The sequence below is a fragment of the Mus musculus genome, chromosome 14, assembly GCF_000001635.26.
Source record: "Mus musculus strain C57BL/6J chromosome 14, GRCm38.p6 C57BL/6J".
Classification (NCBI taxonomy): domain Eukaryota; kingdom Metazoa; phylum Chordata; class Mammalia; order Rodentia; family Muridae; genus Mus; species Mus musculus.
Window position 1 is genome coordinate 52630877 of NC_000080.6, and position 13709 is coordinate 52644585.

Here is a 13709-nt window from a genome sequence, read left to right on the forward strand (position 1 = left end):
CAGGATCTGTTGTTATGTCTCCCTTTTCATTTCTGATTTTGTTAATTAGGGTGTTGTCCCTGTGCCTTCTAGTGAGTCTAGCTAAGGGTTTATCTATCTTGTTGATTTTCTCAAAGAACCAACTCCTCGTTTGGTTAATTCTTTGAATAGTTCTTCTTGTTTCCACTTGGTTGATTTCACCCCTGAGTTTGATTATTTCCTGCCGTCTACTCCTCTTGGGTGAATTTGCTTCCTTTTTTTCTAGGGCTTTTAGATGTGTTGTCAAGCTGCTAGTATGTGCTGTCTCCCGTTTCTTCTTGGAGGCACTCAGAGCTATGAGTTTCCCTCTTAGAAATGCTTTCATTGTGTCCCATAGGTTTGGGTACGTTGTGGCTTCATTTTCATTAAACTCTAAAAAGTCTTTAATTTCTTTCTTAATTCCTTCCTTGACCAAGGTATCATTGAGAAGAGTGTTGTTCAGTTTCCACGTGAATGTTGGCTTTCTGTTATTTATGTTGTTATTGAAGATCAGTCTTAAACCATGGTGGTCTGATAGGATACATGGGACAATTTCAATATTTTTGTATCTGTTGAGGCCTGTTTTGTGACCAATTATATGGTCAATTTTGGAGAAGGTCCCGTGAGGTGCTGAGAAGAAGGTATATCCTTTTGTTTTAGGATAAAATGTTCTGTAGGTATCTGTCAGGTCCATTTGTTTCATAACTTCTGTTAGTTTTACTGTGTCCCCGTTTAGTTTCTGTTTCCATGATCTGTCCATTGGTGAAAGTGGTGTGTTGAAGTCTCTCACTATTATTGTGTGAGGTGCAACGTGTGCTTTGAGCTTTACTAAGGTGTCTTTAATGAATGTGGCTGCCCTTGCATTTGGAGCGTAGATATTCAGAATTGTGAGTTCCTCTTGGAGGATTTTACCTTTGATGAGTATGAAGTGTCCCTCCTTGTCTTTTTTGATAACTTTGGGTTGGAAGTCGATTTTATCCGATATTAAAATGGCTACTCCAGCTTGTTTCTTCAGTCCATTTGCTTGGAAAATTATTTTTCAGCCTTTCACTCTGAGGTAGTGTCTGTCTTTTTCCCTGAGATGGGTTTCCTGTAAGCAGCAGAATGTTGGGTCCTGTTTGTGTAGCCAGTCTGTTAGTCTATGTCTTTTTATTGGGGAGTTGAGACCATTGATATTAAGAGATATTAAGGAAAAGTAATTGTTGCTTCCTGTTATTTTTGTTGTTAAAGTTGGCATTCTGTTCTTGTGGCTGTCTTCTTTTAGTTTTGTTGAGGGATTATCTTCTTGTTTTTTCTAGGGCGTGGTTCCCGTCCTTGTATTGGTTTTTTTCTGTTATTATCCTTTGAAGGGCTGGATTCGTGGAGAGATAATGGGTGAATTTAGTTTTGTCGTGGAATACTTTGGTTTCTCCATCTATGGTAATTGAGAGTTTGGCTGGGCATAGTAGCCTGGGCTGGAATTTGTGTTCTCTTAGTGTCTGTATAACATCTGTCCAGGCTCTTCTGGCTTTCATAGTCTCTGGTGAAAAATCTGGTGTAATTCTGATAGGCTTGCCTTTATATGTTACTTGACCTTTTTCCCTTACTGCTTTTAGTATTCTATCTTTAGTGCATTTGATGTTCTGATTATTATGTGTCAGGAGGAATTTCTTTTCTGGTCCCGTCTATTTGGAGTTCTGTAGGCTTCTTGTATGTTCATGGGCATCTCTTTCTTTAGATTTGGGAAGTTTTCTTCAATAATTTTGTTGAAGATGTTTGCTGGTCCTTTGAGTTGAAAATCTTCATTCTCATCCACTCCTATTATGCGTAGGTTTGGTCTTCTCATTGTGTCCTGGATTTCCTGGATGTTTTGAGTTAGGATCTTTGTGCATTTTCCATTTTCTTTGATTGTTGTGCCGATGTTCTCTATGGAATCTTCTGCACCTGAGATTCTCTCTTCCATCTCTTGTATTCTGTTGCTGATGCTGGCATCTATGGTTCCAGATTTCTTTCCTAGGGTTTCTATCTCCAGCGTTGCCTCACTTTGGGTTTTCTTTATTGTTTCTCCTTCCCTTTTTAGGTCTAATATGGTTTTGTTCATTTCTATCACCTGTTTCGATGTGTTTTCCTGTTTTTCTATAAGGACTTCTACCTGTTTGGTTGTGTTTTCCTGTTTTTCCATAAGGACTTGTAACTCTTTAGCAGTGTTCTCCTGTATTTCCTTAAGTGAGTTATTAAATTCCTTCTTTATGTCCTCTACCATCATCATGAGAAATGCTTTTAAATCCAGGTCTACCTTTTCAGGTGTGTTAGGGTGCCCTGGACTGGGCGAAGTGGGAGTGCTGGGTTCTGATGATGGTGAGTGGTCTTGGTTCCTGTTAGTAGGATTCTTACGTTTACCTTTCGCCATCTGGCAATCTCTGGAGTTAGTTGTTATAGTTGTCTTTGTTTAGAGATTGTTCCTCTGTTGATTTTGTTACCCTCTATCAGCAGACGTGGGAGACTAGCTCTCTCCTCTGAGTTTCAGTGGTCAGAGCAGTCTCTGCAGGCAATCTCTCCTCTTTCAGGGAAGGCGCACAGTTATCTGGTGTTTGGACCTCCTCCTGGCTGAAGATGAAGGCCCAAAACAGGATCTTTCCCAGAAGCTGTGTTGCTTTGGCCAGGAAGGTGGCCGGTTGTCTGGAGCCGAAAATGGCACAGCCTCAGAAGCTCTCTGGCTCTCGCCTTTCCCAGAAACGGCTGGCCTCTGTATTCCACACCGTCACCCGTGCAGCCTGCCCTCAGCAGTGTCCTGGAGCCAAGGAGACTCCCGCTGCCAGGGCCTGAGGCACAAACCTCTCGGGCTAGTGGATCCCTGTGCACTCACCAGGAAGGTGGCTGGTTGTCTCTCTTGTGTGTTTTTTGACACTACGTTTTTTTCATAATACTACTTTGAGTAGTGTTAAGATTTCAAACAATTCCTTCCTTCCTTCCTTCCTTCCTTCCTTCCTTCCTTCCTTCCTTCCTTCCTCCCTCCCTCCCTCCCTCCCTCCCTCCCTCTCTCCCTCCCTCTTTTCCTTCCTTCCTTTCTTCCTAGGGATATGTGGGATACACATCTTCAAGAAGTTAGGATATGTTACCATCACTATAATACATGAAAGTTTTAGACATCAGAGTGTTTATCCTGTCATGCATATTTTTGTAATTTGACATTCCTAAGGGAAGTCATAAGTTTAGCAGCATGAATTAATTTTGCTTCTCTTCAGTGGTTGGATTCCGTAGTGGAGCCAATAGTATTTGTTGGCATTATCCCCATCAATGCCCAGCATGGCACAGTAACCCTCTAGGAGTAGTGGTGGCTCACACACTTTGGTAGATATCATCTACTTTATAATTAGACTTGAGACCTTCTCAAAAAGAGGGATAACATGCTTGGTACTGGACACCTAGTTAACCACTCATGGCTAGTGATGCTATGGTTATTTAAGGAGAATTTACAATCACCAATTCACTACTTTAGCACAATCATTAAAAACAGTTTATAAACATTTGTCCTTATATGCACAAATAACTCTAGTTTTCACCCATCACCAAGGAAACTTCTCTGTAATAGATTGGGTCCTTTACAGTAAAGCACAACCAATCAAAATGCAGAATTGTGTAACACACTTCCAATGGACACATCCTCTTTCAAATTTTAACAAGGATTTGTTAATTAGACACATTACATGTTTGTGTGTCAAAATTCTGCTAATTAAGGTTGACATCCACCATGACTAGATAGCCTCTAAACTTGGTGCAAAATGAGAGACTCCCTTGTTAGCAGATTTTCTTCTTCTCTGACCTTGTCCAGGGGATTCTAAGCACCCCTCCCCAACTCTTCTGTACCTGAGGAATGTCACATAGCCTTAATTAGTTTATAGGATCAATTTTCTTATAAACCGGTTCAGTCAGCACTTGAGATTCCTGAAATGGTTACCCATGCTAATGAGGTATGCCAGGTATCCTAAGCCCCCAGCCAATGACCTTTGTCCATCCTCGAAGTCCCTATCCTTAGTCCCCCAAAACTTTATAAGCCTTGAATCACTGTAATAAAGTTGATCTGCCAACTCACAAGGAGTACTGGTGTGGTTGTTTCCCATATGTACTTTCAGGGCTTCCGAACTACGCCCTTTTTCGTGCTAGTTGTCACTGTTCCCTTTGTCCTTGTGGACAGAATCAGCTGACAATCCACAAGTGTGGGGAGACCTCTGTGTGTGTGTATGTGTGTGTGTGTGTGTGTGTGTGTGTACCACATGCATGTGTGGTGCCCATGGAGCCCTGAAGAAGGCATCATATCCTCTGGATCTGGAATTACAGGTAGTTGTCAATTGCTATGTGGGTGCTTGGAATTTAAGTATCCTGCAAGAGCTCCAAATGCTCTTAAATGCCAAACCTTTTCCCCAACTTCACTCTTTTAATTTTTAAGATAAGACTTATTAAAATAGGGCTCTGGAGAGATCACTTAGGAATTAAGTGATCTTGCAGAAGACTGGAGTTGAATACCAAGTACCCAAATCAGAAGGCTCATAACTTCATGTGGCTTCACCTCTAGGAAATCCTAAGCCCTTCTGCCTCCATGAACACCTGCATCCCATGCACAGATGCACAAGCATACACCATACTGACAATAAGAGAATCCATTAAAAATCTTTTATTAGAGCTGGAGAGGAGGTGTTTCAGCAGTGAAGAGTACTGGCTTCTCTTCTAGAGAACCTGAGATCAATTCCCAGCACCAACATGATGGCAGCTTACAACTGTCTGTAACTCTAGTTCCAGAGGACCTGGCATGGGTGCATAAATATTCATGCAGGCACAACATCAATGCACAAAAAATGTTAAAAAAAATCTTTTATAAATCCCAAATTAAATTGAATTTGGCATAGCAATATCAAGACATTATAGGACAGACATGGTTACTTCCAGATTGGCTGAAGTAGATATGAGAACCCCTTGAATTAGAACTATGATGGACTTGTATTTGTAGCCATCCTCCCCTGTAGATAAGAGTAAACTCTTTTTAGAGAGGATACCGTTATACAGTCAGAGTGGCATCAGATTTACTGGAGCTGTCAGTACAAAGTCTGAAAGTGATTCAGTTAACATAGACAATGCTGAAATTGCTTGGAGACAAGGATAATAGGCTTTGACTATTATACCTGTCCTGGCTTGATTTCTGTTGCTGTGATAAATTATTCTGAGAAAAACAAGTTGGGGTAGTGCCCATACCAAGAAAGGATACTGCCTTGTTGTTTCCCATATTTAGATCATAACTTTGAATATTTAGAAATTTCTGTTTAAAGTATTCAGGGCACAAAATATCACTATAAGAATCACTGTAAGAATTCATAGGTTTTTATACAAAAATTTTAGAGCCAGGGGTGTAATATTTCCACATGAGTTATTATTCAGGGAGGCCCCAGAGGTCATAACATACAACATACGGTGTTGTCATTGTCTTAGTTATGTAATTTAACTAATTAAGAAGATGCTATTGCTGAAGAGACCATATACTTTGATGTAACATACAAAGAAATCAGATTTGAACAGATATAGAATATTCTCTATTAGGTAGAAAGCTGCTAAGAGACGTACATGATCATTGGAATTACTAGCTGTGGACCCTGTGTGCTAAATGACTAACTAAGCAAGATGTGCTTGTTGGTGCAATAGTAACATGATTGTTTTTAAGGGCAAACAACAACTCTATCATTGGATTTGAGGCCTCCTCTGTGAATGATGTACATACCCAATATGTCAATGTGTACAAAACCCTATGGCAATGAAATTTCAAAAATAAAAAAGGAAACAAGAAAGAAAATGTGTTTTTACAAGTGATTCCACATCTTATATAGGAAGACAGCATGAAGAGCACATTCTGAAGGAACTAGAAGAGTTGCTGGTGAGAAAAAAAAAACAGACAGGCTGGACAATCATTACCGTGAACTTTAAGAGACAAAGGTTCTGAGCCAATGGCTAGCATTTAGAGATTACATTTATAACCTTAAAAATACTAGGAGTTAGGAAACATACATGCACAAAGATGAGACAGAATAGCCTTTCGAGAAGACAAATTCTTAAGACCAAAACCCCAAATTATTAAGACCAAATTAAAGACAGAAGGAGCTTTCACAGAAGCATGACAGCCATGAAAGCCAGACTCGTGAGTGGAAGCTTTGACGTTTAAAGGCAGAAGCTTTTCTGAAGACAGTTATGTGAGCTGGCTGCTGGGGATGCCCTCTGCAGGTCCCCAAGAAAGAGTCACAAATGTCTCATCAATCCCACCTAATAGTCAGCTTTGCATTTCTTGACAGATACCACTGGTCACCATGACATTTACAGAAAAGAGCTAAGAAAAATGTCATATCCTATCTTTGATGGAGAATGTGACACAACATGTGAATCCTGCATGTCAGGCATGACTGTTTCCTTTGCTATAGATGTTATGTACAGTTAATCTTCAAACTGCTTCAACACATCAATGACCTACTAACTAAATGGGCAGCATGAACCCGTTATTTGAAATTTCTAGACAGTAAAAAAGAGCAGATTGTAATAACGACACATTCATAGGGCTGGTTTATAATGACTTAATTTTGCAGTGTTTCTGGGAACAGTATAAAACCTTATTTGTTCTACTTTATGTGCATGAATGTTTTGTCTGCATTTGTGCTTATGTGCTGTGTGTGCTGGTGTCAATGAAGGTTAAGAGAGGGAGTCAGTTCAGCTGATACTGGAGTTACAGATGGTTGTGATCCATTGTTTGAGTTCTGGGAATTAAACCTGGGCCCTCTGCAAGAGCAAGTGATCTCAAGTCTGAGCCAGATCCGCATAGTATCTTACTATGTATTTAGATCAGAGAAAATAAATTGGTAAAAATCTACTTTTGGTCTTGGAAACTTTATATGCCCCAGTACAGGGGAACACCAGGGCCAAGAAGTGGGAGTGGGTGGGTAGGGGAGCAGGGTGGGAGGGTATAGGGGACTTTCTGGATAACATTTGAAATGTAAATGAAGAAAATACCTAATAAAAAATTGGAAAAAAAAGTCTACTTTTTTTGTTGTTTCTTTTTTTGGGGGGAAGGGTTGTTTGTTTGTTGGTTTTTTTTTTTTTTTCTGAGACAGAGTTTCTCTGTATAGCCCTGGCTGTCCTGGAACTCACTTTGTAGACCATGCTGGCCTCGAACTCAGAAATCTACCTGCCTCTGCCTCCCGAGTGCAGGGATTAAAGGTGAGTGCCACCATGCCCGGCTAAAAATCTACTTTTTGTCATTCAATTTGTTATACAGAAAAGACCAAAGCAGAAAACCCATCAGTTGCTCGACTACAACACTTTCATGCCAGGTATAATCCTAAGAATGATGGCAGTGAATATGTTAACGGCCACTGTTTATGCTCTTTAGATTGATAAGGGACCTCAGACATCTAACATGTGCCTTACAAATGGTTTTGAGGACTGGAGCACATTTCCTACTTCTGGGACCTGTGCAATAGACCTTAGTTTAGTCTCTGTCCACTAGGGGGTGGAGTTTTCTAACACAAGATCATTATCTGTGTGAATTCTAAGCTTCATAATTCATCATTTGATGTCATTTGTCATTTCTTTATGTGAAGAGTTGACAGCATCACTCAGGTGACACTGAAGATGAACTATTCTCCAGCTTTAGTGACTGTGATGCTGTTTGTGTTTGGTAAGTGAAGTGACTTAAAATTTGCACTCTTTTATGATGTTAGAATATATTTAACCATCTATGAAATTTTTCCTTAATGTGACAAAATTGTTCTCTTCTTCTTCTTCCAGGGAGGACCCATGGAGACTCAGTAACCCAGATGCAAGGTCAAGTGACCCTCTCAGAAGACGACTTCCTATTTATAAACTGTACTTATTCAACCACATGGTACCCGACTCTTTTCTGGTATGTCCAATATCCTGGAGAAGGTCCACAGCTCCTTTTGAAAGTCACAACAGCCAACAACAAGGGAATCAGCAGAGGTTTTGAAGCTACATATGATAAAGGAACAACGTCCTTCCACTTGCAGAAAGCCTCAGTGCAGGAGTCAGACTCTGCTGTGTACTACTGTGTTCTGGGTGACACAGTGACAGAAACCACAGGGGGACCTGAGCACAAACTCTGAGAAGCAAAAGGAAGTCTGACTTCTGATTATCTACTTTTGCATCACCCTGTTTTCCCCACAGTCTGTGCTGTGTGCCCCAGTAATTCTCTGGTTGATGAAAATCATACAAATGGTCAGAACAGAACAGAAAATAGATGACAGTACTGCTGGATTTTTATACAGGAAACTAAAACCTTAGGACATCAATGTTTCTTCACTCAAGGTCACAGTGACTTCACAGTAAAGCTATGAAAACAATGACATGTTCAGTTGTCTTCATATGTAAGTCATTATCTTCAGACTGTTGCTTGTCACCTCCAGCCTGACATAGAGGGACAAATATGCCAGGAACAGTGGCATTTAGATAACGCCTAACTAATATTATGGAAGGACAGGATATCAGAGGGTCACAGACTTTCATTTTTCAAGATTTCTATTAAAGAAATATGGGGTCGTGGCATGATTCTCTCTGTATATCTGTCCTGAGGAGCAGTGGGAAATTTTTCCAGCCAGCATCTCTCACACCAAAGTGCGTGCCTCTACCTCATGGAAGACTTGACGGACATGGACATGAAAGCTCTTAGGCCTCAGAACTACCTCTTTGGTTGTGAACTAAAGGATGACTAAGATAATTACTTTAAAGTGGATAGGGTGGAAAATGAACACCAGTTGTCATTAAGAATGGTCAGTTTAGGGCCAGGGGTAAAAGACGACTTACACATTGTAGAGACAGAAACAATGAACTATAGAGGCAGTCCATTTAAAGTCACACAGGTATTTGTAACAACATAGATGAGAATGATGGAGAAGATGATGATTTTGATGATGAAAAAATTGGATAAAAAGTCCCTGTGAAGAAATTTGTATGAGATACCCCAGCCAAAAATGCATAAAAACCAAACCAGAATGGAAAAGACTTAAAACCATCAACACCAAAATTAAAAGTTCAAGTGTCCTTCAAAAACTCTTAAAACGCTAAAAGAATTTATATCTGTAGAAGATATTAAGGCAAAAATGCAAGCAAGTACAGAAAAAACACATTAAACATTTCTGGGCACTACTGGTAAAATTTTCTTTTCACTGCTGGTAAATTAAGCCCAAAGATGAGGAAAGGAAAATGAGAAACAAATATAATCCACATTGAGTATCATCAACAATCTAGACTGAATGAAGCCTTATATTTTAATCTCAACCTCCTTCCTGATTGGCCATCCATTCTTCCCATGCACACTGGAAGCAATCGCTTGTTTTCCTAAAGCATCTTTCTTTCACTCTTGTGATGCACAAAATTTAATTGCTTTCTACTACCTTGCATATGCCTTACTTATTTGATCATGTTTTAATACCTTTGTATCCTCAGCTGCTCAATATATATTTGAATGAACTAAAGAAAGAAAGAAAAAAGAAATATGGGTAGAAAAGAAAGGAGAAAACTGGAGCGGGTAAGTGATCTTCAAACTTCAAATTTTCAATGTTCTTCCTCTTTCTCTAAATCCAATACCCCTGTTTCATCCCCAGGCTTGTACTAGATGACCTGCTTGGCCAATCCTTATTTGCCCTCATTCTCAAAAAACTATGCAGACCCTGATGTCACATTCTGATTTCTTTTCTACTATGGATCCCCTCACTCTACCATTCTAGCCCATTTCCATGCCTAAGAACCAATCTCTAATAGTAAGAAACACATTATTTCTGGAACTCTGGTATCTGCAGTGGGCAGGATGACAGAAGCATTCCTTACCAGGCAACCAACACCCACTACACTCTTTTAAGGACCAGAGAGGGCAGCAGAAATGGAGGAACAGAATAAGAACACACATCCAACGAAGACAAGACTGGATATCACCCCCGAGAATTATAGTGACCCAAAACTCAGATGCCTAGATTCCAGTATAACAACAATCAATAAAAGCCATGGTTATATGTCTTCATTAAATCCCAGACATCCTATATCAGTAGGCTCTGAGAAATGCAATATAATTGAAGTCAAGACAAGGGCTTCAGAAGCAGCTTTATAAATATGTAGCGATCTTGCGGGAGAAAATGAATAAATTCCTTAAAGAAATATATGAAAACACAAACAAATAATAGGATGAAATAAAGAAAACAGTTCAGGACTTTCAAGTGGAAGTAGAATCAATAAAGAAAACAAAAACCGAGGGGAAACTTGAAACAAAACAATTAGAAACCCAAACAGGAATTTAAGAGACAAATCTCATCAAGAAAGTATAAGAGATGGAAGAAAGAATCCCAGCCATTGGAGACATGACAGAAGACATGTATACCTTGGTCCAAGAAAATGTTACATTTTAAAATGTCCAGGCACACAACATCCAGGAACTCTAGGATACTTTGAAAATACCAAATATATGAACAGTATGAATCAAGGAAGGAGAAGAAACCTAGTCAAAGGTATAGAAAAAAAATTCAACAACACACAATTAAAATCCATATTTCTAAAAAGAGGTACCTATCAAAGTACAAGGAACAAACAGAATGCCAAATATAATGGGCCAGAAAAAACTTCATGTTATATAATAATCAGAATACTTAATACACAGAACAAGGAAAGAATATTAAGAGGCACAAGGGAAAGAGTCATATAAAAGGAAATACATATAAAGGCAGGCATATTAAAATAACACCTGACTGCTTAATGAAGTCTCTATAAAAAAAAAAAAAGGCGGCTCTGGACCAATGTCCTAAAAATTCTAAGAGACTACAGATCCCATCCAGAGTACTACATTCAGCAAAAGTTTCAATCTCAATGAAAAAACAAATTAAACATCATCTATCTACAAATCCAGCTCTCCAGAAGTTGCTAGAAGGAAAACTTCACCTTAGAGAGGAAAACCTCACCCAATGAAACCCAGGAATAAATAATGTCAGACCAGCAAATCAAAAGAAAGGGGAAAGAAACCCACAACCAAAACAAAAACTGGGAACCAAAATCACTGCTCATTTATAACTCTCAATACCAAGTGGTTTCAATTCCCCAATAAAAAGACACACTGATCAAACAGGTTAAAAAACAGGACCGATCCTTCTGATGCTTCCAACTAACACACCACGGATAGACATCCCCAAAGCATAAAAGGATGGAAAGATATATTCCATGCAAATGGACCTAAGAAGTAAGCTGTTGTAGCCATTTTAATATCTGACTAAATAGACATTGCCACAGACCCTCTGGGTCCCTGGTCTGTGAGGAACGGGATTTCTTAGGCAGATGGACAAAGAAGTCGGATGAAAAATGACAATCAGTCTAACACGAGAGGGATGTTGAATCTGAATGTAATTTACCAGTCGAGCATCAGACTTTTATAATACAGAATAAATTGCAGAACAAGGCACATTGAATTTTTCCAGGTGCAAAAGGAGTGACTTCAAAAGAAACCAGATAAATGTATAACACTGGAGAATAGCACAGATGCAAGGGGAGTGACTACAAAGGGAATTTGTAGGGACCAGATAAATGTTTACATTAGAGATTAGCACTTTCTGTCAGGCAAGAGTTTTACACTTAGAGTTAATTGCCTCAGGGTAGTTAACTCTTGACACGCCTCAAGAATAATGTAGTGTCACTGACCCCAAAATTCTCTAGGCTTCGTTAATTCTTATCAATATTTGAAGACTGTCTATTTTCAGTATAGTATACTAATTTGCTCTTGGCATGGAATGTAGTCTGTAATAAGAATTTCTATCTCAGTGAGAATTTTAGTCTCTATCTGTAAACTGCTGAGTAAAATGGCAAGTGCTTAATTGTTTACTGAATGGGTAAAGCTCCTTGCTGCTATCTGGAGTCTAAGAACACTGGGAAAAGGCTTTAGCTATGTTAGAACACAATCTTAAAAGGCATTTACTATAAGGTGATGCTTAATAGAGTGCACGTGAATCTATACACTAGATTAATGTGGTGGAAATTAGAATATAATGGGTTAGGGAAAAAGATGCCATAACTCTGGGAGGAAAATTTCCCTGGACTCATCCTCGTGAAACAGCTTCCAGGCTTTTCGCCTGACAAACCGATCCAAACTGGAGAGTTGGCTTTTGCCAGAATATCCAGGAGGAGAGTCCTAGAAATTCATTTCTCATGAGCAGCTTTTTGGCATTTCTGCCTCACAAGCTGACTCCACCAGAGTGCCCTGACAAGACATCAAACCAAAACTACTCAAAAGAGATATGGAAGGATACTATATACTCATCAAAGGAAAAATCCACCAAGAGGTCATTGCAATTCTTAGCATCTATGCAACCACAAAAAGGGCACTCAAGTTCATAAAAGAAACAGTACTAGAGCTTAAATCATGTATTGGCCCTCACACACTGACAGTGGGAGGGTTCAGTACTGCATTTTCACCAATAGACAAATCATCATGACCAAAAACTCTAGAGACAAATGTTGAAGCTAGCTGACATCATAAACTAAATGTACCTAACAGAGAACTAGGGACTATTTCACCCAAACACAGAAGAATATGTCTTCTTCTCAGAACCTCAAGGAACTTTCATCAGAACTGACCACATATTCAGACATAATGCAAGTCTCAACATATATAAGAAAATTGAAATATGCCATTGTCCTGAGATTCTTCTCCTTTGTCCATGCTTATAACTGTAGATATGGTTTTTCAAATTTTATCATCGTCGTCGTCATCATCGTCATTATCACTATTGTTGCTATTCTTATTCTTTTTGTTTGTTTGTTTGTTTTTTGTTTGTCTGTTTTTCGAGAAAGAGTTTCTCTGTGTAGCCCTGGCTGTCCTGGAACTCACTCTGTACACCAGGCTGGCCTTGAACTCAGAAATCCACTTGCCTCTGCCTCCCAAGTGCTGGGATTAAAAGTGTGCACCACCACTGCCCAGCCCCCCCCCCTCCTCCTCCTCCTCCTCCTTCTTCTTCTTCTTCTTCTTCTTCTTCTTCTTCTTCTTCTTCTTCTTCTTCTTCTTCTTCTTCTTCTTCTTCTTCGTCGTCGTCGTCGTCGTCGTCGTCGTCGTCGTCGTCGTCGTCGTCGTCGCCGCCGCCTCCGCCTCCGCCTCCTCCTCCTCCTCCTCCTCCTCCTCCTCCTCCTCCTCCTCCTCCTCCTCCTCCTCCTCCTCCTCCTCCTCCTCCTCCTCCTCCTCCTCCTCCTCCTCCTCCTCCTCCTCCTCCTCCTTCTTCTTCTTCTTCTTCTTCTTCTTCTTCTTCTTCTTCTTCTTCTTCTTCTTCTTCATTTTGTGTGTATGTATGTTTTACCTACATGTTTGCCTACACAGAACATGTGTCTATTACCCAAAGAGGCTGGAGATGATGTCAGATCCCCTAAAAATATAGTTACAGCTGACTGAGAGCCACTAGGTGGGTGCTTGGAATTGAACCCAGGTCCTCTGGAAGAGCAGTTGGCACATGTAATGGTCAAGCTTTTTCTCAAGTTTTATCAACATTCAGCCTTTTTATGGTGTAGTACAGTTCCTGCATGTTCCTTTCTTGTGTTTGAAAAGTGTTTTCCATATTCCTTGCTTGATCTTTGAGCCCTGATTTTCTATATTCTATTGATCCACTGTATTTATAAAGCTTCCCCTGAGTTTTCTCAGTGGCTTATTAAGCCTTTTAATTTCATCC

General features: G+C 39.8%; 1 gene segment (V, D, J or C) and 1 further gene; both read left to right on the forward strand.

Annotated features, from left to right (window-relative positions):
* The window catches only part of Tcra (T cell receptor alpha chain), a 1796232-nt gene that overhangs the window by 202910 nt on the left and 1579613 nt on the right, over window positions 1-13709 (forward strand).
* On the forward strand, window positions 7639-8086 carry Trav6-1 (T cell receptor alpha variable 6-1). The segment is given in 2 exon segments: window positions 7639-7684; window positions 7795-8086. Coding segments are annotated over 2 exon segments (338 nt in total).